General features: G+C 46.2%; 1 protein-coding gene across 1 annotated transcript; it reads right to left on the bottom strand.

Moving 5' to 3' along the window:
• Positions 1-535: 535 nt before the first annotated feature.
• Positions 536-19,017, bottom strand: Bmp6 (bone morphogenetic protein 6). Its single transcript, XM_051143233.1, has 6 exons — positions 19,007-19,017; positions 14,521-14,669; positions 13,586-13,783; positions 1,932-2,008; positions 804-914; positions 536-712 (listed from the first exon to the last, which is right to left on the bottom strand). The coding sequence occupies exons 1-6, from the start codon at positions 19,015-19,017 to the stop codon at positions 563-565; spliced, it is 696 nt and encodes a 231-aa protein (XP_050999190.1). The 3' UTR covers positions 536-562.
• Positions 19,018-27,445: the final 8,428 nt, after the last annotated feature.

Below are 27,445 nucleotides of genomic sequence, written 5' to 3'. Positions count from 1 at the left end.
TAGTACATTTTCACACTACCAAGCATCAACACAAAATATGTAACCGCAACAGTAGACAAAAGGCACCTCCTCAAAGCCTGGTGATAGTCAGGCTGCAGGTCCTGTGTGAACTGGCCTTGCTGCCAATGGGATCTGACAGAGCTTTCCCCTCCCTTCCATTCTGTTAGCTGCAAAATCCCCCGTGATGGGTGCGATTGAGCCACTGGGCATTTCAACCAGGGATATTTAATATTCCTTCAAGGTTATTTTCTACTTACACCACAAACAACTTAGATCTAAAAGCAAAAACTAGTCTGGGTGGTATTGGGGGAGGTAAGCATTACGGTTCTGTCATTCCCAGGCCTGTACTGCAAGCCTTACGGCTTCCTTCAGACCAGCAACTGTTCAGCTCTGAGCCGGGGAAGTCAGCAACAAGGTCTTTATAACACCCTCCCCTGGCCGAGGCACCAGCAGGAGTTGCTTCCGGAGCATCGTCATCCCACTCGGCTGTGCTTCTTCATGTGGTTTAAGGCGGATGTAGTTAGCAAGCCAGGGCAGACTCGCCCTTGCGACCAGCTTCAGCTCAGTGGCATCCGCAAGCTCTCACAACCATGTTCCTGTATTTTTTCAAGATGACATTGGAGTTATCGTCGAAGTAAAGAACCGAGATGGCGTTCAGTTTAGTTGGTGCGCAGCATGGCTTGGGGACGTACTCGGGATTCATAAGGTGCACCTGTTCCAGGACACAAGCATGGGAGGGCAGTGTTAAAAATGACACCTGAACTGGGCTTGATCCCCACTTCCAGCCAAGTCAGAACGCTCACCAGGGTCTGTACAATGGCATGGTTGGTGGCATTCATGTGCGCGTTGAGGGGGAAGGAACACTCTCCATCACAGTAGTTGGCAGCGTAGCCTTTGGGTGCGATGATCCAGTCCTTAATGTAAAGCAGAAGGAAGCGGTGAAACATCACCAGGAATCCGTAGCCATCTGCAGTCAGTGACCCCACGAGAAGGCACCATCCATGGCGCACAACGCGGAGCATGCGGGGGGCGGGGGGTTGGGAATCACTCGGGTTCACATGCAAGTGACACTCAGAGGCTGGTTGGTCTGACCCTAGGACCTCCAGTCTTTACATAGGCTCATAGCTTAGGATGGGGTCAAGTAAGGTAAGGTACCAGTCAAAAATGCCCACAATGCACCTAACATACTAAGCATCCTAGCTTAGCACAGAACGCTGTGGGGCTGACTGCGAACTGCAGCTTGCCGCTGCCACCTGTCATGTGTGCTGATGAGCAGAGGCTGCACCCGAGAGAGAAACTCAACCTTAAATCAGAGCAGTGAATACTGTCCCTACACCATCACTCAGCTGGAAAGTGGCCAGCTAAAACTTTGTAAGTCAGGGTCTGTTGTGTACACTTGGACCCAAATGATCCTCGGCAGGTTCCCATAATGCTCCTGTCAAAGTGATGCCACCCACATACTAAGAAACTCTTACCTCCTATTTCTCACCACATCTAGCTGGGCTTGGTATGACCCAAACATGTTCTTCCATTATAGTAGAGGAGGCAATTTAGAGCTACTGGAGAAAGTAATCATCAGGGTTTTTCTTTGTTTGTTTGTTTTTGGTTTTGTAATCCTATTTCAAAATAAAAGTTACCTAAATGTCCAAATAAATACATGCCTCTTGGACTTTGAGAGAATGAGGTTGAAAGAGAAGCAGCCTTGAGTTTGAGGGGTCAGAAAGCTTTGGAAGCCCACAGATGGCCCAGGGGGCGCTTAATATAGCAACAGGCCTTTCTTGTCTTAACTCCAGCAGCCCATGCATCCATCTGAGGGCTTCCTGGATAGCTATGAAATCAGCTCACTTTGGAAACTGATGATGGCAGCCATTGGTGCGGGAAGAAGAAGGTACCCATTAGGGCCCGCTGCCCTCCCTACCCTAAGAACTTACCTGCCATCCCAGGTCCTGGAAGCTCACATAAAGCTCATGCTTTTTGCAGGCTGTTTTTAGTTCACTGCTGTTGTAGTCTGTTGGAGGAGATAACAAGATACACTCATTAACTCACTTGTTCCTTCACTTAAAAACCTACATTAAGAGTCTTTCTCTCATACATGCCAGGCAATGTGTGAGGCTCAGGACAGCTGTGGACCAGACCCTGTTGACACACACGGTCCCCCAACAGCTCAGTTGAGTTTCCAGTTGTTTACCTAAATTTAGAACTACCGGAGAAATTAATCATTAGATTTTTTTTTTCTAATCTGGTTTCAAAATAAAAGTTGTTTAAATATTCAACTACTACATTTCCCCTAAGGCTTTGAAAGAATGAGATAACAGGAGTTAGAGAAAGTTGGCACTGGGTTAGAGAGGTCACAGAGCTTTAGGCCACACTCCACTTTGCCCATATTGGGGTCTGCTCTGGGCACCCTGTTCATTTAATGGACACCTTTAAACAGCAGATGTGAGTCACGGAATTCGCACTGGGTCTGCAGATCGGTGTGCCTAATCATAGGCAGAGGAATGGGGGAAAGGGTGACACTGGGGCCACATTCTTTTGGGGCTCCAGCCTCACTGCTGGGGTTCAGCCCTTTCTATGTGTTATGTATCAATCGTCCCAAAGTCAGCAGTACCCCCTGAAAATCTGGTGAACCTGCTTGTGCAATGGAAGAGCCACTGGCCTGGCTGACAACCTCCTCAGGAGGCCTGGGAACACCTTGATTCATTTCAGCCCACCAGAGCAGCTCTGGTGTGACATGCATGTCTTCTGCCTCATGCCAGGGGAGCAGAAAGACAATCACTTACAGCTATGTCCTCCAAGAACCTGGGGACTCAAAGGGGCCATGTGAGAAAAGCACGCAAGCAGCTCAAACACAACTCAGAACACAGGTGCCACGGCCAAGGGTCATGGATCAATGTTACAGACTTATAGAAGGGACAATGGGGGGAAACAGTTCTGTTGGAATGAATTGGAGGACATATAAAGAGCTGGGAGATAGAGCTGGGAAAAGGAATTACTCGAAATGCCAACAATGATACAGATTTTTTATTGGAGGCATGAAGTGAGTCTTCAAAGGTTTTTGAGCCTCGGAGTTCAGAGCTTTGGTTTTTAAAGACACGTGGGTGTGTTTGTTAGGTAAGAGAGGACAGAAAAGGAAAGCAGGGCAGAGAGACAGTTTTGAGAGAAAGATCCTTCCTCTAATATGGTTAAGAAGAGATACAGAATGTGGGTCACACCCATGTTACCTCTGCCCTTGTCAATCAATACAGACCAATACAGATCAATACAGTTAGTTATCTAACAGATGGACGCATGTGAGCTGGAATTGCACACTCTGACTCTTGGAATTCCCAACCCCAAATCAGAAGACAGTGCGCACAACTCATAATTTTGTAAAGAAACAGTATCAGCTGAGGCTAGTGACGTGGGGAGAGGGATGTGGGCCAAGGATTTACTGATTCTGAAGGTACTCCAGCCACTCCACTCCCACCTCTGCCCCGCCTACCTGGCCTTGCAGAACTCCGCCCGCCCCCAGCACCTGTAGCTTTAAGTCTCATGAGAAGGACATTCAGAGCCACCATGGAGGGAAATGCAGCAGGGCAGGAGGATTCTCACTGTGACCCATCACTGTGCACAGCTAAGCCTTTGTTGCTGAAAACCACCCATCAAAGGAGGAGAATGAAGACGGCACGCAGCCTCAGGGGTTGCAAGTCCGAGGACCTAGCACAGGCTACACAGGAAGAGCAAATAATGGGAAGACAGGAGATATTAAAGCAAGAACAGTATGGCAAAAGGACAGGGCAGATATGGAAGGATAGATGGATGAAAAAAAGAAGAAAAGAAAGAAAAGAAGCAAGTAGAACTTTATGAAAATAATAAGTTTTGTAAATAAAATGGAAGACTTAAGTACCACATTAGATCTGACTTAAGAGAGAAGAATCAGACCATTTACTTAAAGAAACCTCTTCACATATTAGTAAAAGGTCAGAAAATATGACCATCAATAAAGAGACTTGGAAGGCAGAGTAACAAAGCCCAACATACTTCTATCAGGAACATCAGACAACAGTGACAGGGAGCAAGTGACATTTGGAGACCTAACGGCTCGGAGAATTTACTAGAACTGAAAAAGATATACATCTTTAAATTTTAAAAAAGGCATGATGAGTCCCAATCAGAATAAATAAACTCCCATGATGTCAAAACCCTAGTGAAAATAGAATATATTAAGTAGAAAAATTCTCAAAAGTAACATAGATCGAAGAAAGATTACTAAGTACATTGGTGGTGAAATTAACAAAAATACATAATCAAATATTAACTTTAAGAAGAACCGCACTAATCTAAAGTTTTAGACTCAGCTCTAGGCCCTCCTCCCTTTCCTGTGGGCCTCGGCCCTCTCTCCTTCCTCTCCTGACAGCTGGGTACATGGGCTCAGTCTCTTGAAGATTCCAGCTGTCCTTGTCATCCATACAAATCCCCTACCCAGGGTCTCACATGGAATGTCCCTATTAGCCCGGTTTGGGCTTGTCCTTCTTTTAGATCAATCTTAGAGGCACTGGCCATATATAAAATGCAGAGTTCAGGCAGCTGGAACAGCGTTAATAATAGAGAATGTACCTAGTTTACTTCTGTGGTCTCAGCATTTAGGAACCTGGGAAATTTGAGACAGGAGCATTTGCCATGAGTTCAAAGCCAGCCTGGGCTTCATAGGGAGTGCTGGGCCAGCCAGGACTGCAAAGTGATACCATGACTCAAAAACGATATTATCTAGTTTCTGTCCCTATTTTCCTAGCTGAGGGCATAGAAAGCCGTTGGAGTTTCCTGATAGGAGTGCTTTGTTCTAGTAACAGGACACCCCCACACCCATACAGACACCCCCACACCCCCACACCCACATCTATAGCCTTCATTGAGAGCCCCTAGCGAGCTTCAAGATGGGTGCTAGTCACCAGAAAAACCTAGCACATGGTAAGAGGATTGGAGCTTTGCACCTGCCTCACCTCTGGGGATTAAGTATAATCATGTGAGCAATGATTTGATTTTGCACAGCAACAAAATCCCGCACTCAGTGGTTCATATATGGTTGCTCAAAGGTTTGTATGCTGGCAACCTTGTCCTCCATTATGCAGGTGGAACTAAAGTGGGCCTTGTAGGAGGTAATGATGTCATGGGCACCACCTCACAAGATGGTAGATCTACCTTGATAGTAGAGTCCTATAAATAAGTCCCACCCACCTCCACCCCCCACCCCCCCGCTGCCATGTTTGCTGTCTTTTATATGTACCACTTTCTGTCCTTGGATCTAATGTGAAGCTGTCTTCTACACTATGACACTTCTTGAGGTCTTTATCACATGTAGCTGGCCGAACTTTTCAGCTTCCAAACCATGAGCTAAAATAAGCTTTTCCTTATAAGTGCTCAGCCTCAGGTATTTTGTTATAGCAATGCCAGATGGACTGAGCTACCACATTAAAAACCCAGGGCCATGAGGCTTGGGGACATGTCCAGATATGGGTATGTTCTGATGCTGTGAGAGAGTGGTGCACCTGGAGAGGCCACAGAAGCACCAAGACTCCAACCCCCACTCCACCTTGTTCTAGATCTCTGCCTTGGTCATTCCTGAGTTTAATGACAAAATGGCAATTGTTAAGTACAGAGCCTTCTGGAGAAAATTATTAAGCATTAAGGAATACGTGCAGAAACCCCTCAACTTGTAGGAAAACAAGACACAAGTGTGGGTGGCCTGGAGACCTCACCTGGGGGATGGTGTCTGAAGTAGGGTGGGGCCTTCCTGCTGAGGACCTTGCTCTAATGAGTTAGCTTATGTTAGAACTGGACTAAAGGCCACTTGGTCAGTATTTGAAAACTATTGTCAAAACACAGACAGGGACAACTTCTTCACCACTAGATTTCAAGCTTCCTGCCCACAACAGACCTGAGATGACATAGTCCAACAACTTCATCTCAAATTTTACAACCATCCCAGCTGTCTGTGAACATGGCCTGGATCCGACTCCCTCAGTGCTCAACACAGAGAACTTTCTGGAAAGAGAAGCTACTTCTTTTTACAGCCAGACATTGACGTTTTTGTTATTAAGGACGGGGGCCAGAGAGAGGAAAAGCAGGAATTCAATCCTTCTGTTTCCTTTCCTACAGATGCTCTGCAGCCAAGCTTGTGTTTCCTTATAGTTCCATGGTGAGGGCTGGCAAAGAGCGCATAAATATTTGTGGAGGTCACTGACCTTTGGAATACTTGTTTCTGTAGCTCAGGGGTGGGTGCCCTGGGTTCCATGTGGAATGATGCTGACCCAATTTTTTGTGTGTTTTGTTTTTACAGATTGACAGTCGGCTGAAAAAACCACCCTCTTACCCCAACTACCCTTGATATCTGTTTACAAGAAGGGTCTAAGGAGGGCCAGGTTTTTTTTTTTTGGTTGTTTTTTTAAAGTATGCAGCTAAAATTTAGTAAGAACATACTCACTTAAATGGGAGAGAAGATAGAAGCTTTGCCCAAGTGGGGCAGAGAAAGGGGAGGGTATAGAAATAGAGGCAAAAAACAAAACTATGAAAGCATAGAGCCACTGTTGCCCTAATGTCAGGTGCCACAAGCACCTGGTACCAGTATCAAGATACATCTTCAAGACTAGCTGGCTGTTATAAGCTTAATACAGCAAGCAAAACCTGTTTGATCACCCCATATAGTTCTCTGCTTCAACACAGGAGAGCAGAGTCAAGTGAGATGGCTCAGCACTTGCTGCCAAGCCTGATGACCTGAGTCTGTCTATTTCCTCTCTCCTCTCTCTCTTTCTTTCTTTCTCTCCTCTTCCTCCTCCTCCTCCTTTTAAAGAGGGCATACCTACTTTCCCCCCTTTTCTCCTCAAATGACAAGGGCAAAAAAAAAAAACCATCCCAAAACAGTAGCTGTTAAAGTGACACCTCTGTTTTCAGAGGCCTAACCATCTTTGTCTTATCTCTGAGCTTCTAAGCTCCATCTTATCCTCAAAAGAGTCTCTCGTTCCCTCTCACCCCGCCTGTGAAGCAACACGCCATTGAGGAAGATACAGGATGGACCAGCAAACCTCTTAACAGGCCACAGAAGGGCGTGAGTGTCTGCCTACATTTTTATTATACCAGTATGATTGGTACTAGAGACCACAGGAAGGCAGCAGTCCAAGGTGTCTCTAAGAGTTCAAGGTTACATGCATGCCATTTAGTCAATATGTGACTTTGATCTCTTCACAACTACATGCCTTTAAAAACAGACAAAGCTTCCAGTAAACATGGGGACATCACGAGGTCCACACAGCTTCCCTTGGCTTTGTCGCTTCCTAGACTGAGGCGTCTCATTCCCAGACCCTTCTTGTGGTTGGTGATCACTAACTTCTTGGGCATTGTACACCTGCTTATTCTGTGTTATTAAGGTTGAGAATCAAAATGTTTGAGGCTAGACCGGACATGTTTCAGATTTAAAGGCTTTTCAGATTTTGGAATACGTGCATCAACTTTCCTAAGTTGAACTTCTTTGGTAAAGCAACAACAACAAAGCAAACATGAACATTTTTGAGTGCTGGCTGGTGCTCAGAGGGTTTTTAGATGAAGTGTTATAATTCTGGACTTTTCAGATTGGGGATGCATGGTCCTGCATCCCATTGCTGACCATCACAAGGGGAGACCTAAGGAGGAGGCAGAAGGAAAGAAAGTTCCCAGCTTATTGCACCCCAGGCAACTGTTAGTCCAGAGCAACCTAGTAGTAAAATCCAAGCATGGCAAAGGAGGGTTCTGCAACGATTGCAGTTTTGAGTCACTAGGCCACACCTCGCCCTTCACATCTATGAAAGATTAAGATTTGAAAATTTGCTTAACCATGTTCATAGCAGCCTTATTCATAATAGCCAGAACATGGAAACAGCCTAAGTGTCCCTCAGTAGAAGAGTGGATAAAGAAACTGTGGTACATATACACTATGGAATACTACTCAGCTATTAAAAACAAAGAATTCCCGAAATTTGTGGATAAATGGATTGAGCTAGAAATGATCATAATGAGTGAGTTAACCCAGAAGCAGAAAGAATCAAATGGTATATACTCACTTATATCTGCATACTAGCCCAAGGGGCATGTCCCAGGAAAGCCTTCACTTACCAGGAAACTGGGACAGAGGGGAAGGCATCTTATTGGGACTCTAAATGAGAGACGCATGGGAGAATAGCAAAATAAAAGGATACAGAGGATCCTAGAAATCTACAAGTAGAACAATATGATAGGCAGATTTGGGCCCAGGGGTCCCGCTCAAACTAAGGCACCAGCCAAGGACAATACAGGAGGTAAACTTTAAACCCCTACCCAGATCTAGCCAATGGTCAGAACATTCTCCACAGTTGAGTGGAGAGTGTGATACGACTTTCTCATGTACTCTGGTGCCTCACATTTGACCATGTCCCCTGGAGGGGGAGACCTGGTGGCACTCAGAGGAAGGACAGCAAGTAGCCAAGAAGAGACTTGATACCCTATGAGAATATATAGGGGGACGTAATCCCCCTCAGGAACAGTCATAGGGGAGGGGAATAATGGGAAAATGGGGGGGGGAGGAATGGGAGGATACAAGGGATGGGATAAACATTGAGATGTAACAAGAATAAATTAATAAAAAATAAATAAATAAATAAATAAAAAGAGAATAACAAAAAAAAAAAAAAAAAAAAAAAGATTTGATTTCATTGACTACGCTCTGATCAAGCCTCTTTCTTGGAGGAGGCATCTCGAAGCCAACCTCAAGCTCTACAACTTTTGCTCCAGCTCAAAATGACTAAGGGAAGTCCATACCTCCTTAGGAAAATCAAAACATTGGCATTTTCAGATCCAGGCCACGGCTTCTTTGGAACCATGAAGCTCATGCTAGGTTGACCGCCATCAACGTCTGCATCCTCAGCCCAAGGCAGCCAGAGAGGAAGCACCGCGAACACTTTGAGATGCTACCCTCAGTCTGTGACTGAAGGTCCCTGAACTCTACAGCAAAGGATCACACGTTATACTAAAGTCATGGAAGACATGTTTTCTATGGCATGCCTTCTGGTTACTCCTCTTGTGCTTGACGCATACTGAGTGGATCCCAGTGGGAAATGTAAGGGACTGGAGACGTGAGTCATCAGCGCGAAGGTCATGCAATTGTTGGGAACCCACACTTAAGAGACGTATGTTCAGATGGGTGGCAAAGAGATGGGAGGAGGATTTATTCCCAGGCAGCAATACAACAATGGCAGACTCATGCCCAAGGATGCTCAGAGTCCTTGGGGGCTTGTTGTTTCATAGGCAGAAATATCAAGAACAAGAGACAACTGCAATTTCATATCATCTGGTAAAAGTGACCATAAAGACTGGGATGTAGCTCAGGGGTAAAGAAGTTGCCTCACGTGCATGATTTCAACGATCAGCTGATAAAACAGAGACCAGGTCAGCGTCACAGGATCAGACTCACTAGCTGAGTTGGAATGGCATGAATGGGCCCCTCTGCCCAGATGTGTCATAGGAGGGGGTCCCCCAAAAGTAGCTGGAGCAGAACCTACAACTGCCAATGGAAACCACCCGCCAAGGCCATCCGTTCACTGACCTCACAATGAGTTGTCAAGTGGTATCGGAGTCCCCCACAAGACAAAACAGCAGAGGCCAAGAGAAATATTATAAAAGAGGGGAGAATGGCAGCCAGCAGAGACTTCAGACTGTAGTTGAAGGACCTAGGGCAGGCGCGCAGAGCACACCGGACAATCAAGAACTGGGGCTGAAAAACAATTGCCAGATTCATGAGAACCCCTCCTGGGCTACACAGAGCTGCTTGGCCCAGCACTGTCCAACAGGTGTCAAAACAGTAAGGACACTGTCCTGAGGCTACACAGGCCCATGGGAGAAGTGCGACCCAGCCAACATCCACCATTCCTGTGGCGAGCAGAGCTGTGGAGAGGCACAGGCATGTGGACACCATGCGGGGAGACTTCCCTCCAAAGCCAGGGTTCGACGCACGTGTCTGCAGAGTCCAGCTTGGAGTCAGGTGCAGATGTGAGGGCAGGTTATGGCAGGCTGCAGGGACTGGGAGGCAGTGGGTGGGCTCTTGGCTACTTCCTTGTGGTGGGCAGGTCTGGCTGTCTCCAGAATCCACAGCTCGGTTCCTAAAATAGTTGCTTGTCATGTTTCACTCTGATGACAGGTGATTTGACGAATGATGCTAACGTCTTTACTCAGGTGCAGATGTCCCTGGTGGGCTTCTTCTAGACAGAGCCCCTTTGGGAAGATGCATCAATGCCCTGGGAGTGTGCTACAGAAGACATGGGCAACCAAAGAATAGCAATCTATTCCTCCAATCTCTGGAAAGGCTTATGAGGTGTAGGGAGATGGGGGTAAAAGGGTGATGGTGGCTGGAGTCACACGGCAGATGGCACCTTTTCTTGAGATGCTCTAGCTCACAAGGGCCCAGTAATCTCTGACCTCTTTAGAATCCTGAAAGGGAAGCCTAGAGAGAGACCTGTCCACTCTCTAAGCACAGGCCATATTTCTGAAAATCTCCCTTCTTTTCTTCCTTAGTTTTCCTGTGGTTTGTTAGGTACTTGGCTTTAGGAGGTTTTTGTTTATTTGTTTTATTTTTTCCAGAGCTGAGGACTGAACCCAGGGCCTTGCGCTTGCTAGGCAAGCCCTCTACCACTGAGTTAAATCCTCAACCTCAGCTTTAGGATTTTTAATGCATTTACTTTAAGACAAAGTTTTATACTGTATGCTAGTGTTCTGGCATCTAGCTCTCTATGTAGTAGGCAAGGATGACTTTGGAATTCTGATTCTCCTGCCTCTACCACCCAAGCATTAGGATTATGGGCACGCGCTACCATACCCAGTTTATACAGATCAAAGCCAGGGCGTTGCACATGCTAGGCAGGTGCTCTACCAGCTGAGCGCATCTCCAGCCCTACGAATCATTTCTTGGGTAGAGTCTGGCCCTTTGCTGTCCACTTCCATTGACAGAAGAAAGAGCCAGGTGCCTAAAGCAGGGCTTTGAGGGGCCGAGGGGGAGTCGCTTCTCATCTCACTGGAGGTTCTGAGAAGACAGTGAGATGAAGACACCCCTTCATTCAATGCTTCCTTGAGGCTTTTCAATACGCGAGGCCAGAGGAATTTGGCATGGATTCCTTTGCCCTGGCCTACTGAAGGAACAAAGCAAACTCTAGAAGGACTGGATTGGGAGGTGGAGTGGGGAGACCAAGGGACAACAGGAACCCTTGGACCTCATTAAAAATTAGGGCACTTTAATATCCATAATTAATTTTAACTCATCAGATTGAAAGAAAAAGTTGAAAGGGACGTAGGAAAAATAGTAATTGGATGGCTTTACTAAAACCCAAGTCAGAGACAACATATTTTCTTAATTAAAAAGAACTGGTCTATATATTTGGCGGGCAGGATGAGTGTTGAATCAATCAAGTGAAATTATAATTGTGAAAAGCAATCAACATTGCAAGCAATGCCTCCATGGCCTGAGGTCTGAGTGACCAAACTGGCCACAGTTCCCAAAAGAAGTCTACCACTGGCTGACTTCATCAGCAGGTCCCGGAGGAGAATGTAGACTATTAATTCAATTCAGCCAGCAGACTGCCTCCCAGGGCAATAAAACAAAGCAGGCATTCCTTTTTATTTTTTTATTTTGTTAGGGCCTCAATCCTGACTGTTTCTAGTGGTAAATACAGGAGGAACACCCATGCTGTGCGGTGCTTCCAAGAAACACCACGACGGGAGAAGCAAAATGTCCTATCTCACTGGGTGGTGGCTACCCAAGTGTCACGTCTCAGTTACTGGCATGAGAGAAGCTTAGTAAGTCACAGCATTGAATATAAGAGGCACGTCTCTCCAAAGAAAAGTGGGGTACTTTGAGAAGCTGCATTCAAATCCCAGGCACCAAAAATGACAGTTGTAATGAGCCACCTCGAAAAATAAGCACATTCCCCTTGGAATATTTCACTTCCTTGGGATCCCCACCCATGCCCTGAGCACCTACTTCCTCCAAGGGGGCACAAGTAAGCTCTGAAGGTGACTGTGCACCTTGTGACTGCATTTCATTAGATCATAACATCTGTGACATGTCCCACACCCTTATCACGCAGAGAGGTGAAGCTCAGACCCACTAGGTAGGTTTCTCCAAAGTCGCAAGGTTGCAAGAAAGAAAACTCTGACAGAGAATCTCACGGCAGGTACTCAATCACTGTCACACTTCTTTCCTGGGCTGCTGAATGACGCAAGCAGTCCAGCACTCAGGAGCACTCGCCCTAGCATGAGGAACATCGGCGCTTGAGTTCAGTGCCCTCAACAGCTATGCACTTGCTTCCGCCAGGACCTTCCACTCCCTACTCCTCCCCGTTCTAGGGAAGACTTCTGAAAGCTGGGACTAACCCTCAGACACTGGGGGCTGTTTCATCTTTCTTGCCCTTTGGACTTGCAGTACCCAATGCAGGCTTGGCCATTGAGAACACTTCCCAGACAGCAAGATGATCAGAGTTGGGCACAAGGTAGGAGCCAGTCCAATGAGTGTCACAAGGATCCAGGAAAAGAGAGAACTCTGTATTTGAAGATGAGGTTTCCAAGGTCGCCTTGAGACTCTGAGGTAATCTTACTGTGCATACATTGACTGTCTTTTTGAGGATTCTACCAAGAACACAGGAAACAACTTTGTAGTACCATCTGGTCCCAACAATCCAACCAAGCTGAAGTAAGTTAAATGAGCCAATACAATCCACTTTAGAGGCGCTGACTACCTTGCCCAGATAAGAGTCCTGGTAAATATAAGTCCATAGTACACAAATGAACACCACTTCATGCAAATTGAGCACCCAAAGTCTGAAATTCACCAAACTTAAACCTCAGTTGACGGTTGATGGTCAAACCGAAGTGCACTAAAACTACTGTATAAAATTAACATATAGCTATAGGTATGTAAGGTGAATAGGGAATATAAATTAATTTTGTCATTAGGCATAGATCTTATCCCCAAGAAATCTCATTATGTATATAGGCAAGTATCCCCAAACCTAAAGAAAAGAAACATCTGAACCCTTTCTGGTCACAAGCAGAAGACGACCCAGGTTCAGTTTCTGGCATCCACACAGTGGCTCACAACCATTTGTGACTAGTCCAGAGGACCTGACACACCTTCTAACCTCTGTGGGTGCCAGGCATGCACATGGTACACATATTTACATGGCACCAGGCATGCGCATGGCAGACATATATATGTACAGCCAAAATAGTCACGAATAAAAAAGTAAATGTAAAGATAAAATAATTGGGGTGTTTCCATGATTTTGTGGGAAGGAAAAATAAAAAAAGAGTTGTAGAAATCTCATCAAACAGAAAGATGCTTGTCTGAACCAACAGGTGTGGGGATTTGATACCGACAGCCCAAGCCTCTGGGTAATAGCGCTCTACGCGGAGGGTCCTGGGATCCCATACAAGGCATCAGGACCATTCCTAGGACCCGCCCCCACTAACCACTGTATTTGCTGAGCAGAAGCTGTCCAGCACCTGAGGCCGTAGGTAACTTTGTCCTGATGGGGACCAATGTCCTAGTCACACTCACCTGAAGCGCTGGAGCTCCGGGACACATCCTGCGACTGGGTGGACCGGTTGCGACTCTGCTGCCGACGCCGACTGGAGGCTGACCTGGTGGTGCGCACGTGGACCTCGCTCACCTTGAAGAAGGCCACCATGAAGGGCTGCTTGTCGTAAGCGCCGTCTCGGCCCACCAGGCCCGCCGCACGGGGATTGATGTGGAGTCCTTTAATGCAAACCAAAGCCCACCTCTCTTTACTCCACAGACCCGGGGTCTCAGAGGGTCGGGCGACTCTTTCTATTCTCCCGTGTACTACTAATGTAGAAGAGCGTGGGAAACGTGAACAAGGCCCCACGCATTCTCCCACTGTTTAGATAGGGCAGGCTTAAAGTGTGTCTCCCAAGGCACAGGACCACGCCCCTTCCCGCAAGGAGTGCTCTTGTTTCTGGTCCTCCTATTCGTCAATATTCACACTTCCTTTCTGGCTCTCCCTATTGGTGGACCAGAAGCAGGGAGCCAACCAGAAGGGGTAGTTTTCTCAAGGGTCCCTTGGCAAAAATCACAGAAGAGGCAGATTCTGATGACGGCCCCCCTTTTCCTCTTCCCATGCTCTCCCTTTCCTTTTCCTCTTCCTTTGGTGCTGGGTAGCCCCGAGGGACTCATGCTAAGCCAGTGCTCAATCACTGAGCTTCCTGCTTTCCTCCCAGGCTCTCCCACCTGGCTCAGCGTGGGGAAACTCTCCTCCCATTGTTAGTCTTGTAGGGGACATGGCCTGAGCCTGCTTCCAAGTCCTTGCTAGGAGAAAGGTTTTGCCTTCGAGATGGTCACGAGGGAAGTGTAAACAAGGTCATCCTGGCACCAAGGACTGGCCTACAACAACGGCCCCACCACAAACTGCTGCAGAGGGAATGAATGAAAACGACTGTGGGGCAGATGCTGGCCGTGTGCAAATCACAACTCACCATCACGAGTCACCACACTCAGCTGGAGTCCCATGTTGTGCTGCGGTGTCACCACCCACAGATTGCTAGTTGCTGTGATGTCAAATTCCAGCCAGCCTTCTTCAGAGGCCCACACCACGCGGGTGTCCAACAAAAATAGGTCAGAGTCTCTGAAAGAGAGGAAGACAAACAGCACGCTGAATCACCTGCCGTGCGGCCCATTCCTACTGTGTCTTGTCACTAAGGACTGCTGGAATCAAACCACACCAGTCTGGGCGACCGGTCACAGCTCTGCCCGAGTGACACCATATAGAGTGCAAACACGATAGAACAGGCATGAGCTATCAGGGGGCTCCTTAAATTCATCAAGACCCACTCACTCTTCCTACACTAAGTCTTTCTTGGAATTAAGGTAAATTGCAAAGGTTATTTCATTTGCCTCAGTATTTAGTTCATTTTTTTTATTACTGCATTGCTTTATTTATGGTACCATTTGTTGGTTAATAGCTTAGTTATGGCTAGTGAACCCTAAAAAGTAGGAGGCAGGTATAAAAACTAGATCAAGTCGGGATCCAAATAATTTATAAAAATTAGGTGTCTTTTACATCCAATCTTGGAAATACCATCAGGCTATGTGTGTAAGATATATGTGAATCAAAAATAAAATCTGCATTTAGACTTAGCAGTCATCCCCAAGATATGTCATTATATATGCAAATCTCAGCACCCTCCTCCCTCCATCCCCCCCATCCCCCCACCCCCCCACCCCACCCCCCACCCCCATCACATCACTTCTGGTCCTATGCAATCTACAAAGGATGCTCAACCTTCACTAGTTTAAAATATGCATCAAATTCTAATAGTGTACATTTACAAAGTATTCTCTTCTGCCTCGCATTGCTTCATGGCTATAGTAGCCATGACTGCTGGCGTCCGGTTATCTGCAGTGTCTACTGGGAAACTGAGTCTCAGACAGGAGGTTATGGGTCAGGATCACATGGCCAAGATGAAAGCTAAGCACGTGTGAGAATTTAGTGAATGAGCAAAGGAAGGCACTCACCTCCCATTCAAAAAGTGTGCCGTAACGCCAGACTATCTTATGAGCTTGTTTCCAAAGACAACCTGAGGGAGGTTCACACCCCGTTCACCAGCACTCTTTGAGGCTAGTACAACATCTGAGTTTGAGATCTTAGATTCTTAGGTGGGAAATACACTTTTTCCTGCTTCCAAGGCAGCCTGGGGCTAGAAGGGCTACAAGAAGGGACCTCTATTGTCATCTTTCCCGAGCATAAATACCAGGCGGAGTTTATTCAGCTGCTTGGCAGTCTGTGGGGGGCTTACTGGAGTTTGTCCTCCTCCAAGCTCTCCCCCACGTGGATGTGTCACGTTCCCTGTGGACAGAATACTCCCCCCCCCCCCGTGACTGGGGCAACAACTTTGGGCAGGGAGATGAGGGGTGTTCATGGAAAATAGCAAGAGGGCACTGTGAGTCCAACGCTTTGAAGTCGAGATGCAGAAAGACATAAGGTCCACGCTCCACGGCCATAGAAGACCCTCATCCAGAAATAACACAGACGGTAAGAACATCTCTGTGGGAAATAAAACAGCCCTAATCCCAAAGCAAGCTGAAGATACAGTCATATTTGGGGCTGACTTTGGCTGGCACTCCCCAGAGGCAAGATCCAGAGAGAAGCTCGAGGTAGGAGGCAGAGTGTATGTGCCCACATACAGAGCCCCTGATGAGGGTCAGCTGTCATGTGCTGAGCTTCAGTCATGCAGTAGGTGCCTAACATCTAAGGAAGGGGCAATAAGGATGCTACAGACGCAGGAGGGTATGGCAAGCTGGCACACAGAGCCGGAATGAGCCTGTTTTTGTTCTCAAGAGTGAGGTTCATAAGAAAGGGTGGGGAGCTGAGCATGCTGGTACATGCCTGTTATCACAACACTAAAAATCATCATATAAAATGGAGATGGGAAAAAGAGAAAGAGGAGGGAATGAATGAACGAAAGAGAAAAGCAAAAACATGGATCTGGAAGCAAGTAAAATTTGTGGCAACAATGAAAAGAAGCTGGCAAGAAACATTAATTATTACATTTTGGAAGAAATTACATTTATACAGTTGTCCTGGCTAGTTTTATGCCAAGTTGACACAAGCTAGAGTCATCAGGGAGCAGGGAGCCTCAACTAAGAAAATGTCTCCATAAAATCACACTGTAGGCCAGCCTGAAGTACATTTTTAAAATTACTGATTCCTGAGGGAGAGGCCCAGTCCATTATGAGTGGGGCTACCCCTGGGGCTACTATCCCTGGGTTCTAGAAGAAAATGGGCTGAGCAAGCCATGAGGAGCAGCCCTCCATGGCCTCTGCATCAGCCCCTGCCTCCAGGTCCTTGACCTGTGTGGGTTCCCATCCTGACTTCCTCCATGAAGAACAGTGATGTGGAAGTGTGAGCCGGATAAACCCTTCCCTTGAGTAGCTCTGATCATGGTGTTCCATCTCAGCATAGGAGCCCTAAGGCCTGCTTCATGGTCAGGGGCATCTGTGGACGTTGGGGGCTGAGTCTCTGTCATAGCCACTACAGTTATCTCGGGTACACAGAACACATGGTTGGTTCTCTGGTACCCGTTGCTCATTAGAATGTAGCTCATGGCAGTTCTCAACGCTTAGGAGACTGGCTAAAAGCAAATGAGGTCCAACAGCTCCTGGTTCAAGGTCAGAGGGGCAACTTTGACTTTAGGACGCCCAGGTCCTCTGTAAGGTCCAACAGTAAAGTTCCTTTCTCGTGGTTGTAGCAAAAATGCTTGACAGACACAACGTAAAGAAGGAAGGATGACTTTTGCCTCGCGGTTCAGGCAGCTCAATCCACAATGGCTCGGATCCATGGGCTTGGGTAGAACACCCTGACTGTAGGCACATGCCATAGGACAGAGCTATGTACTTTGATGCTGTCTCTTTGAGACAAAAGAGAAATGGGGGGGGGCAGGTAGGGACAAGGACAATATACCCCCTGGAATATGTACCCCAAGTTAGCCTCTAGCTAGGCCTTACCACCTTCCAAAAATGCCACCACCAGTTAGAGGCCAAGTGTGCAACACACCAGACTGTGGTGAACATTTCATATTCAAACTGTAGCAAGGAATAACTTAACACAGAGACTAATAGTAACAGGACTAGATAAAGAGATATACATATATACACGGAGAACCATCAAATAAGATGCTCTGTCTCAAAGAAGATGGTAAGAACTGACCCCCGGGGGTTGCCCTGTGATGTCCGTGCAGGTGGCCACACCCCACACCCCACCTCACACCTCCGCACAGAAGAGGTTGTAGCAAGTGGAAGGGTTCAGGTAAACTGGAAATGAAAACCATTGATTTGGGCAGGGGGTGGGGGTGAGGGTGTGGGTCGGGTGGGGGGGTTGTTTGTAGGATCTGGCCATAGCTCACTGATAGAGATGGCCACATATGCCAGTCAAGCTGCTCATCTGGAATGTTCCGCTATGAGGAATGGCTTGCAGTAGCTCTTGGATTGAGCGACAGAGGCTCATTCTTCTAACCCCTGTTCCCATCTATGGAAAGCAGAGTCTAAAAGAGTTCACAGTACAGGCTGAATGTCCTGAGCAAGGGCTCAAATAAAGTCAGGGATCAAGACCCCACGTGTTTGAAGATCGGAGTTGACTGCATATAGAAAAAGGGCAGCAATAGGTTAGAATTTGCGAGTCCACCTCACACAGCAGGTTCAGGGTGCCTGAGAGGTGCATGCAGAAAGGCTGGCTGTGGTAGAACCCCAAGACTGTCCTGTCTTTGCCCTGTTCCTCCCATTCAAGAGAACTCCTATTAAGGCCTCAAGGTGTCCCCCAAAGTCACAAGTTGGGAACCTATTTCCCAATGCAGTGGTGCTGAGGTGGGTCTTTAGGGTGTGGTTAAGTTGCAAAGGCTCTTCCCTCATGAATGGACAGTATCCCTATCACCAGAGGTTTCTGACAAGAGGACAAGGTTCCCCCTCTCTTTCCATGTGCGCCCTCTCTTTCCTTCCTATTTTCCATCCTGGGATGCCATCCTGGGTCGTCACCAGCTGTGGCTCTTGATCTTGGACTGCCCATCCTCCAGAACTGTGGACTAAGAAATCTCTGTTCTCTGTACAATACCACACTAGGGTATTTTGTTATAAGTAAAAATGGACCAAGAAACACTTATTCACACAATTAGTGCCAGGAATTTTACAGAGGGCTTATGCTCTAAAGCACAACCTCAAAGCACCTAGGAAGGCACGCATGCAGTTCTGTTCCGGCCCACATCTATTCAATTCTTCATTGACTCACGGCCTTCTTTGCCTACTGTCTCCTCTGAAAAGTGTAGGCCCCGCCCCTCGGGTAGGTCTAGAGCTCTCGCTCACTGATGGATGCACCTGATCTTCTTAACCACACTTTGGCAGAGCTGAGATGAGACAGCTTAGACACAGCATACTGCTAAATGAAGACTCCCCATCTGCCCACAGTCACCCCACCTCACCGACATGGCCGACTCAACTCAAATATCAACAACAAAAAAACCCTCAAAATCAAAGAAAGATACAATTTGTAAGGCACCTGTTGATTATTTTGCTCTCAGCACCACATATATCCCATCTTGTGTATTGATCAAGGCTTCCTTGTCTAAAGACAGCGCGATGCCATGTATTTCCAATCTAGAGTATAATTTTCCTCAGACAATCCATTCTGGAAAATGAAGTTTTTAACCAATGGACAAGGCTGACTGAAGAGATCTACAAATTAAAACACACACACCCACACACACACACACACACACACACACACACAGGAATTAAGGTTGACCAACTGACACTTCTCTCTAAGACCTGAAAGGCTCCAGTTGGTGGGCACAACTGTTTCCATGTTGTCTCTACTATGACTAAGCTTCCAAGGTACCTTCCGGGTTGGTACTACTCCATGGGGGAAAACACTGTGGGCCTTTCCTTCCTTCCTTCACTCCAGAGAAAGGCAGGAGGTGCCTGAATATCAGTCCTCCTGACAGACTGTACCCAAGGCCAAGGTGCTCCATCAGAAGCAGCTGTGTTGGCCATAACCCATGTGATTAGAAAAAAGTTCTTGATAAAGTAGAATTTATTCACTCAAAATAAGCAGTTTCATAATATATTTCTTTGCCGTGTACAGGTCTGGATTTAGTGGTAAATTAAGATACAAAATTCAGATGCTGGTAAATTTAATATAACAAGGAGAATTCAGCTTTTGAGGAGATTGAAAGGTAAATAAGATGGGGTTGCTGAACACGTCTGGAGACGTCAATGTTACATTTCTGTTTGCGTCATATCCATGTACAGGGAGATGTGCCCCGCAGGCAAACACACACACACACACACACACACACACACACACACACACACACACACATTTATGCATACTATACCCATGCTCCCTTCCCCCTCTAAAATAGCTCATCTGATGGCTCTGAAGGTTGCTGACTCAGAACATTTGCAGTCTAGTTTATAAAACAAGCATTGGAAATTGGCCACAAACAAACAAAAGGAAGAACATTTGACACTTGAGCTTTTCTTTATGTAAGGTGCTTATTAAAATTTTTGCCACTAGAAAGGTAGAGATGTAATTGTAAATTTGTAAGTAGAGTACTACAACCCAGGATCCACACACACACACACACACACACACACACACACACACACACACACACGTATGCACGCCCGCACACACACATCCACATATCCACACACACGGGTTTGAGTAGGAGTGATGGATAAATACATGTGTTGGTTATTCTGGTTAATTTCATAGCACTTGGTTGTGCTGGGTATTTGCCTCAGTGACCATCAGACTCTAAGATGTTGGAAATACTAACAGGCACCTTTTCATCTTTACCCAGTACAATCCACTTTATTATCAGAACACAAACCGAAAATTCCTGCAGTGTTTGCCCTGTGTCTGTTCCAAAAGCTCTTACATACGTCAGCTCCTCCTTAGCACCCTACTGGAGACTCTGACCAGCACCAGCACAGGTTTGCCAATAGTTTAAGTACCTTGGTCATCATGGCCGCACAGCCAATAATAGCACATGCACTAACCATCTTCCATGCACCCTCCAGTGAAGCCTGTGACCCCCTCAGCAGAGAGCTTTGGCTCCGTAGACCCAGGCAGGGCAGGTGTTTATTTGCCGGGCTTCAGAGAGATGCAGACACCACTGGTCTCGGAGAACACTCCGTGGGGCGAGGCTGAAAGCACACCATCCCTCCATTCAGCACTTCTGTTCTCCCCTTGCCTGTTTGGTAGACACCAGCTTGGAGGCCATCCGCCCTCAAGATGTCTTTCTTCCTCTCCTTCCAGAAATAGGGAAAATCAACTGGAGGCCGGGCCAGGAGCTAAGGTTTGGTTGTATTACGGATGGGCTATTAAATAAATTAGGCCTACAAGCTGAGGCACAGAAAGATCTAGTCAAAAGTTGCCGTGTTGGAGAAGACAGGGAGAGGTTCACGGGAACTGGATACTTTATGTACAGCAGCGCTTCTCAACCTGTCTTCTTTAGCTACTAAACAAAGCAATGACTCCCTGTCCTAGGGTCTACTCCAGCCTGCCCTAGTGACAAACACAAAGAGGGCGAAGATTCCCTATACCTTTGAATGAGAATACGTCTAAACCGTACCAATTTTAATCCTCCAATCCTACATTTCTACATCTCTGCCCAATGTAGGGAACGGAAACAGTTAAAATGCTACTAATTTGGGGGAGGGGCGGGGAAGATGTTTCATAAAGTCATCCTAACCACTAATGTAGCCTGCCTTCCCACATGTGGAGACGCATGCAATCAAAAGCAATCAATTTCCAGTAATGAATAATGCATAAGGCACAGTGAACGGCGAACAGAAACCTAAGCCCATTTTTCCTATCTCCCTCAAGCCGAGAATGCAGCAGTTCCCTGAGACCTGCCTTCCTCTCCTACCACATACCCTGACTCCCTCAACTGAGACACCTCTGAGCTCTTCTGAGTGTATGCAACATTGTTGTAACACTAATTCTACATTGTGCTTTAACAAACAGATCAGAGGAGGATACTGAACAAGGCTTGGGAGCTTCTCAAGCTTGGACTTTGGTTTTGTACTTCATAGAGAGAACATTCTGAGCAGGAGGGGTGTGAACTTAACCAGGAAGCAGGAGCTAGCTAGCTACACAGCCCAAGCTGCCAATACCTTTTCAAACGGAAAAGGAACAAACACTAAAACATTTATTGCTCACCTGAGGCTCACTTCAGCTGTCAAAGCCAGGCAGAAAACTGAGTATCATGTGGCTCAGGACCATGACAAAATGTTTTCTTCTCCTCAAACAACAGAAGCATCTTCCCACCCTGGTTTTCTCAAATTTGCCCTTCCTTTTAGAAAAGAAACCATCTCAGACATCTAAAAAGGTTGAGTTTTATCTTTACTGAAAGCCCAACAGCATTTCACAGCAGCACTATCTGTCCACGAGTAATGCTGTTCTAAAGAAGTGCCGGTCCTGGGCCCTGGAGCTGGTCGGGCTGCTGGATTCGGTCTCCTTATAGATCTCTGTTTTGTTAATAACACCTATATCAATATTTGTGGGGGATCCATTAGAGGACTTCCAAATTAAAATGCTAGTAAGATGCTGGTCCCCTGAGGTGGTGCCGAGTTCTGGTTAAGATGTCAGAATAACACCCACCCCCATCCAAAACAAACAAAACTAAACAAAACAAAATGAAAAGAATGTGTTTACAAACTCAAGTCTGTTTGAAATCACCTCAGAGCTAGGAAACCAAGCCACACATGAGAGATAAATTCAAGACCCCAGAGTGGGGCCGGGCCCTGAAATGAGGTGTTTGCTGACTTTTGCATTTTAGAGCCCTTGTGAATTCTACAATCAACACACCAAAGCAGAAAGCTGCAGCTTAGCATACCGACTAAGGGTAAAAATGAGAGTTCAGACAATCCTGCAGACCTAAAGAAGATAAGTAACGAGGACCTTAGGGAGGATGCTTACTTCTCAGTCAGAAGGACAAATAGAACAGACACTGCAAGAAGCTGAAGAAAGGGAGCAGGACAGGAGCCTTCTATAGATGTCCTCTGAAAGAATCAGCTAGCATGGGATCAAAGCAGATGCTAAGACTCACAGCCAAACCTTGGGCATAGCGCAGGGAGTCTCGTGGAACAGCGGTGGTAGTGGCGATGGGGAAATAGAAGGGTCCAGAGAGGACAGGAGTTCTACAAGAAGACCAACAGAGCCAACAAATCTGGGCCCAGGGGGGCCTGCGGAGATTGATGCACCAAGCACGGAGAGGACCCAGGCCCCCTGCTCAGAGGTAGCCACTAGGCAGGCAGCTCAGTCTCCATGTAGGCCTCCTAGTAAGCGGACCAGTACTGTCTTCAACATGAGTGCTGTTGCCTACTCACTTCCCAGGGCAAGGCGGCTCCCCAGGTCACAGAGGAAGAAGATGCAGGCAGTGCCGAAGAGACTTGATAGTCTGGGATGAGATGGTAAGGAAGGAAGGCTCCTCCTTTCTGAGGACTAGGGGATAGGGATGGGAGGAAGAGGGAGGGACGGTGGGACAGGAAGGAGACAAGAGAAGGGATGTAAAGTGAATAAATTAATTTTTAAAAATGAGAGTGATGATGACGACGATGATGAAGGTAGCTAGGATAAGAAAGAGGAAGGTCTCAAAGGAAGCAGCCTGCCTAGAAGTGAACATGATCTCACAGAGGTTTGGGTTTAATTTTCTTCAAGTTCTGGCGGCCATGAACACCAATATTTTCATTTGAAATATTTGCCAGATATTAAGCTGTGTATACATGGGATAGGAAGCTGAGAAAACAAGCAGAAAGAAGCTGTTTAGAAGCATCAGAGAAAAGGAGGATTTTTTTTGGCAGTTTCACAATGCTGGGGAGTTTAAAAATGAGAGTTCAGAGCCCACCAAGGGCGAGGGCCTCTGGTAAGCATCCTAGTCTCAGCTGAAGCCTCCAGGGGGCTAAACTGCAAGAGAAGAGGGAAACCAGAAACAGATGAGCCTTAGCAAACCGGAAGCCCAACCTCAACTCAGGCAAAAGGATAAAGGGCTGTGCTTGCACTGCCTCTGAAGTCCAGAAGAAGGTTAAATTCAGTCTGCAAGAAAGCAACAATGTCTATGGATGCTTTTATTAGATTACACACAAAATTTAATAAACAAAAAAGATGTCAGGCATGTCAGGAAATAAAGCCAAATGGAGCAAACAATCCAGGGACTAAAAAGATGATGGAAATAGAGCTAGAGGTGATCCAGACGCTAGACCCGGACCTAGTTTCTCAATGCGAGTTTACTTAACAGTAACAACACACAAATAGAACTTGTTCCCAGGGTCTAAAATTGCTTTAATATTTGAAAACCATTTAATGTATTGGCACTATAAGGGGTTAAAGAATCAAATAATTTTATCAAATCAGAAAAAAAATATAAAATGTCACATCAATTCCTAATCTTAAAGACAAAAAGAAAGGGGCTGGAGAGATGGCTCAGCAGTTAAGCACACTGTCTGTTCTTCCAGAGGCCATGAGTTCAAGGTGACTCACACGGCCACCTTGAGCCACATGGTGGCTCACAACCATCTATAATGTGATCTGATGTCCTCTTCTGGCCTGCAGGTGTTCATGCAAAAAGACCACTCATATACATAAAATAGATAAATAAATCTTTAAAACAAACCCAAAAAAAATCACTTAGGATAATTACCTTAGTCTACTTAATTTGCGTGGTTTTGTTGTTTTTTGTTTATTTGTTTTGTTTTTTGAGACAGGGTTTCTCTGTGTAACAAGCCCTGGCTGTCCTAGACTCATTTTGTAGACTAGGCTGGCCTCTAACTCACAAAGATCCGACTGCCTCTGCCTCCCGAGTGCTGGGATTAAAGACACGCATCACAGTGCCCTACCTAGTTTGAGTGTTCTATAGAAACAACAATCATCCTTAAGCAAAATAGTAAATCTCTCACTCTCCCCCCTCAAGATTAGTGTACAAGTAGATCTTAAAATTGCATTGGACTTCCTAGCCATCAAAATTCAAAGGGGGGGGGGGCAGGAAGCAGCAGCAGCAAAAAATAAATTTGTAAAGAAAGAAATATTAGTGATATTTACAATTATACTTGCAGATATTTCAAAAGTCTGAATAGGAAAAGGATTAGTATTAATATAAATTGTACAGGATCAATACACAAAAATCAACTGCAGTTCTAAATTACGAGCACAAACCAATCACACACACACACACACACACACACACACACACACACACACACAGAATACACTACCATTTACCATTAGAATGTAAAATTCAGTGCTGGGATCTCGGTGAAGCCATGAGGACCCGAGCTAGGCGCATGAGAACCCCGGTACTGATGTAGCAAGCTGAGCAGGGTCGCACACATCTCTGTAACCCCAGAGCTGTGTATGAAGATGAGGATTTCTGGGACTTGCTGGACATTAGCTTTGCCAGAAAGTGGGATCTCCGGGTTTTGGGAGAGACCTTGCCTCAAAGGAAAAAGGGAGAGAGTGAGAGAGAAGGACACCTGACACTGTTCTCTGGCCTCTACTAAGTCCTCTCTACCCACATACTCTCATATACCACGCATGTACGCATTCTTTCTTGCCTCCCCTCCCCGTCCCCCCCAACACACATGTGTTGATGCTATTTGTGCCAGAAAAAAAAAAAAAAAAAACGCATTTCAAATTTGTCATCCCAGAAAACACGTATGACAGAATGTAGTAACGAAAGGAGATAATAGTTACAGAGAATGGGCCATCACTGTGAAACAACAGGACTGTCAGACAGGGGGCACATGGAATGCCAGGACCAGCAGAGGCAAGATAACGAAATCCTGCACTGAACGGCAAACATCTCTGCCATAATTTCTGACTGGCTCTCCCAAGAATCTTTCAAGAACACAAAATTCACTGAATAAGAACTGTAGACAAAAATGAAATTCTTTAGAGGCCTCAGAATTGCCTGGTTTATCTAATGATGCTGCCATGGTTTGAATATAAAATATGCCTCCATAGATTTGTGTTTCAGTAATTGGTCCCCAGCTGCTGGTGGCATTCTGGGAGGCTGTGGAACCTTTGAGAGGTGAGGCCTGGCTTGCAGAAGTATGTCTCTGCGGGTGGGCTTGTGGGCTTATTGCCCAGCCCTGGCTTCCCCCAATAGTCTCCCTCTTCTTCTCCATGTATAAAAAAATGTAATGGTCTGTACCCCAACTCCTACCTCAGATTAAGCTACCAGGACTCTCTGGCCATGAGCCTGTGGGCTAAAATAAATCCTTCTTCCTTAAGCTGCTCTTTCATAGCTAAACTTGGTCACTGTGATGAGAAAAGCAGCTAACACAGATGTGCTAGAAGGAGGCCATGCTGTGTGTGGGAAGGGCACAGTAGCATTTTGCTACTCTGCGTGGGTATGGGAGTGCAAGGGGAATCCAGAGCAGCCTGGAAGTGCACTCCAAGTATGAACACAGCTACTGTGCACATCACACAGAAGACCATACTGAAGAGGTAAGTGGACAAGAGTAAGCCTGGAGCGTGCAGATGGTGACACAAGTTTATCTTAGTCTTTCTCCTCCTCCTCCTCTCACCTCCTCTATAAAACCTGTTGATGGGCGATGGTTGGTCAAGAGATCAATTGAAGTGTGGAAAGGTTTTCTGTAGGAAGACCTGTAGTCTAACAGACATGCTCAACCACCAGTGGGGACAGACTGGAACATCCGTGTGATGCCTGCATCTGAGCTCAAAAGATGGAGGCATGGTGCATGCCATAATGGGGGTACTGACCTCTCCGGGCACTTCTTGCTTATCCTAGCTTAGGGATGCTCCCATGTCATCAGGGTGACTTTTAGAAAATACCACAAACAATAGTGTCAGCATTATTTAGCTTTGTCAAAATTCAATCTTGCCATCTTTATTCTCTCAAATGTGATGTTTGCCTCGCCTATGAGAAAGGAAGGCTTTTTCCAATTTTATACAAAACGCAATCTTACATAATTTACATAAAATGCAAATTAATATCAATATTATATATTTGTTTCAGCAGAATGTACTGGTTTATTCTATTAATTATTTGAGTTGTTTGAAATAAAGTAGAAGGATTAGGAGGTGTGGCCTTGTTAGAGTAGGTGTGGCCTTGTTAGAGTAGGTGTGGCCTTGTTGGAGGAAGTGCTTCACTAGGTGGGCTTGGAGGTTTCAAAAGCCCATGCCAGGCCCAGTGTCTCTCTTTCTGCCTGCTGCCTGTGGATCAGGATGGTGAGCTCTCAGCCCCATCCCTGTCTGCCTGCAGCCATGCCTCCCACACCATGATGATTATGGACAAAACCTCTGAAACTGTAAGCCAGCCCCAATTAAATGCGTTCTTTAATAAGATTTGCTTTGGTCACAGTGTCTCTTCACAAAAATAGAACAGTAACTAAGACACACTGCATGTGTTTTGATCATATTCATCCCTGACTCCTCTCCCTAACTCCTCCCAGGCCCATCCCTCCCTCCCACCTACTCTCTCCTTCTTAGGTGCTGGGGATAGAACCCATTGCTCTGCACAAGCTATACTCCATTCTCAAAACTACTGAGTAATTTTTTTAAATTCAATTATCATTATTGTATACAGGTGCACACGATATATCTATGTGTATAATGCATATGTGTTCCATGACATGTATGTGGTGATAGGAAGACAACTTTGTGGTGTGTCCACTTGTATGTGGGTCCTAGGGATTGAACTCAAGTCACCAGGCCTGTGTGGCCAGCACCTTTACCTTCTGAAGGATCTTGCCAGCCTACCACTGAGTACGTTTTCGAAGAAGTAACATACAAAGGGTGTCCTGTGTGCCTTGGACTTAACAGAAGTCGTCAAGTTGGTCTCACATAACCTATGGGTTGTTTTGGGTCTTCCCTTGACTCATGTA

Source organism: Acomys russatus, chromosome 3, assembly GCF_903995435.1.
Source record: "Acomys russatus chromosome 3, mAcoRus1.1, whole genome shotgun sequence".
NCBI lineage: Eukaryota > Metazoa > Chordata > Mammalia > Rodentia > Muridae > Acomys > Acomys russatus.
The sequence above is the reverse complement of the archived record's forward strand: the minus strand, read 5'-3'. Positions and strand labels throughout refer to the sequence as shown.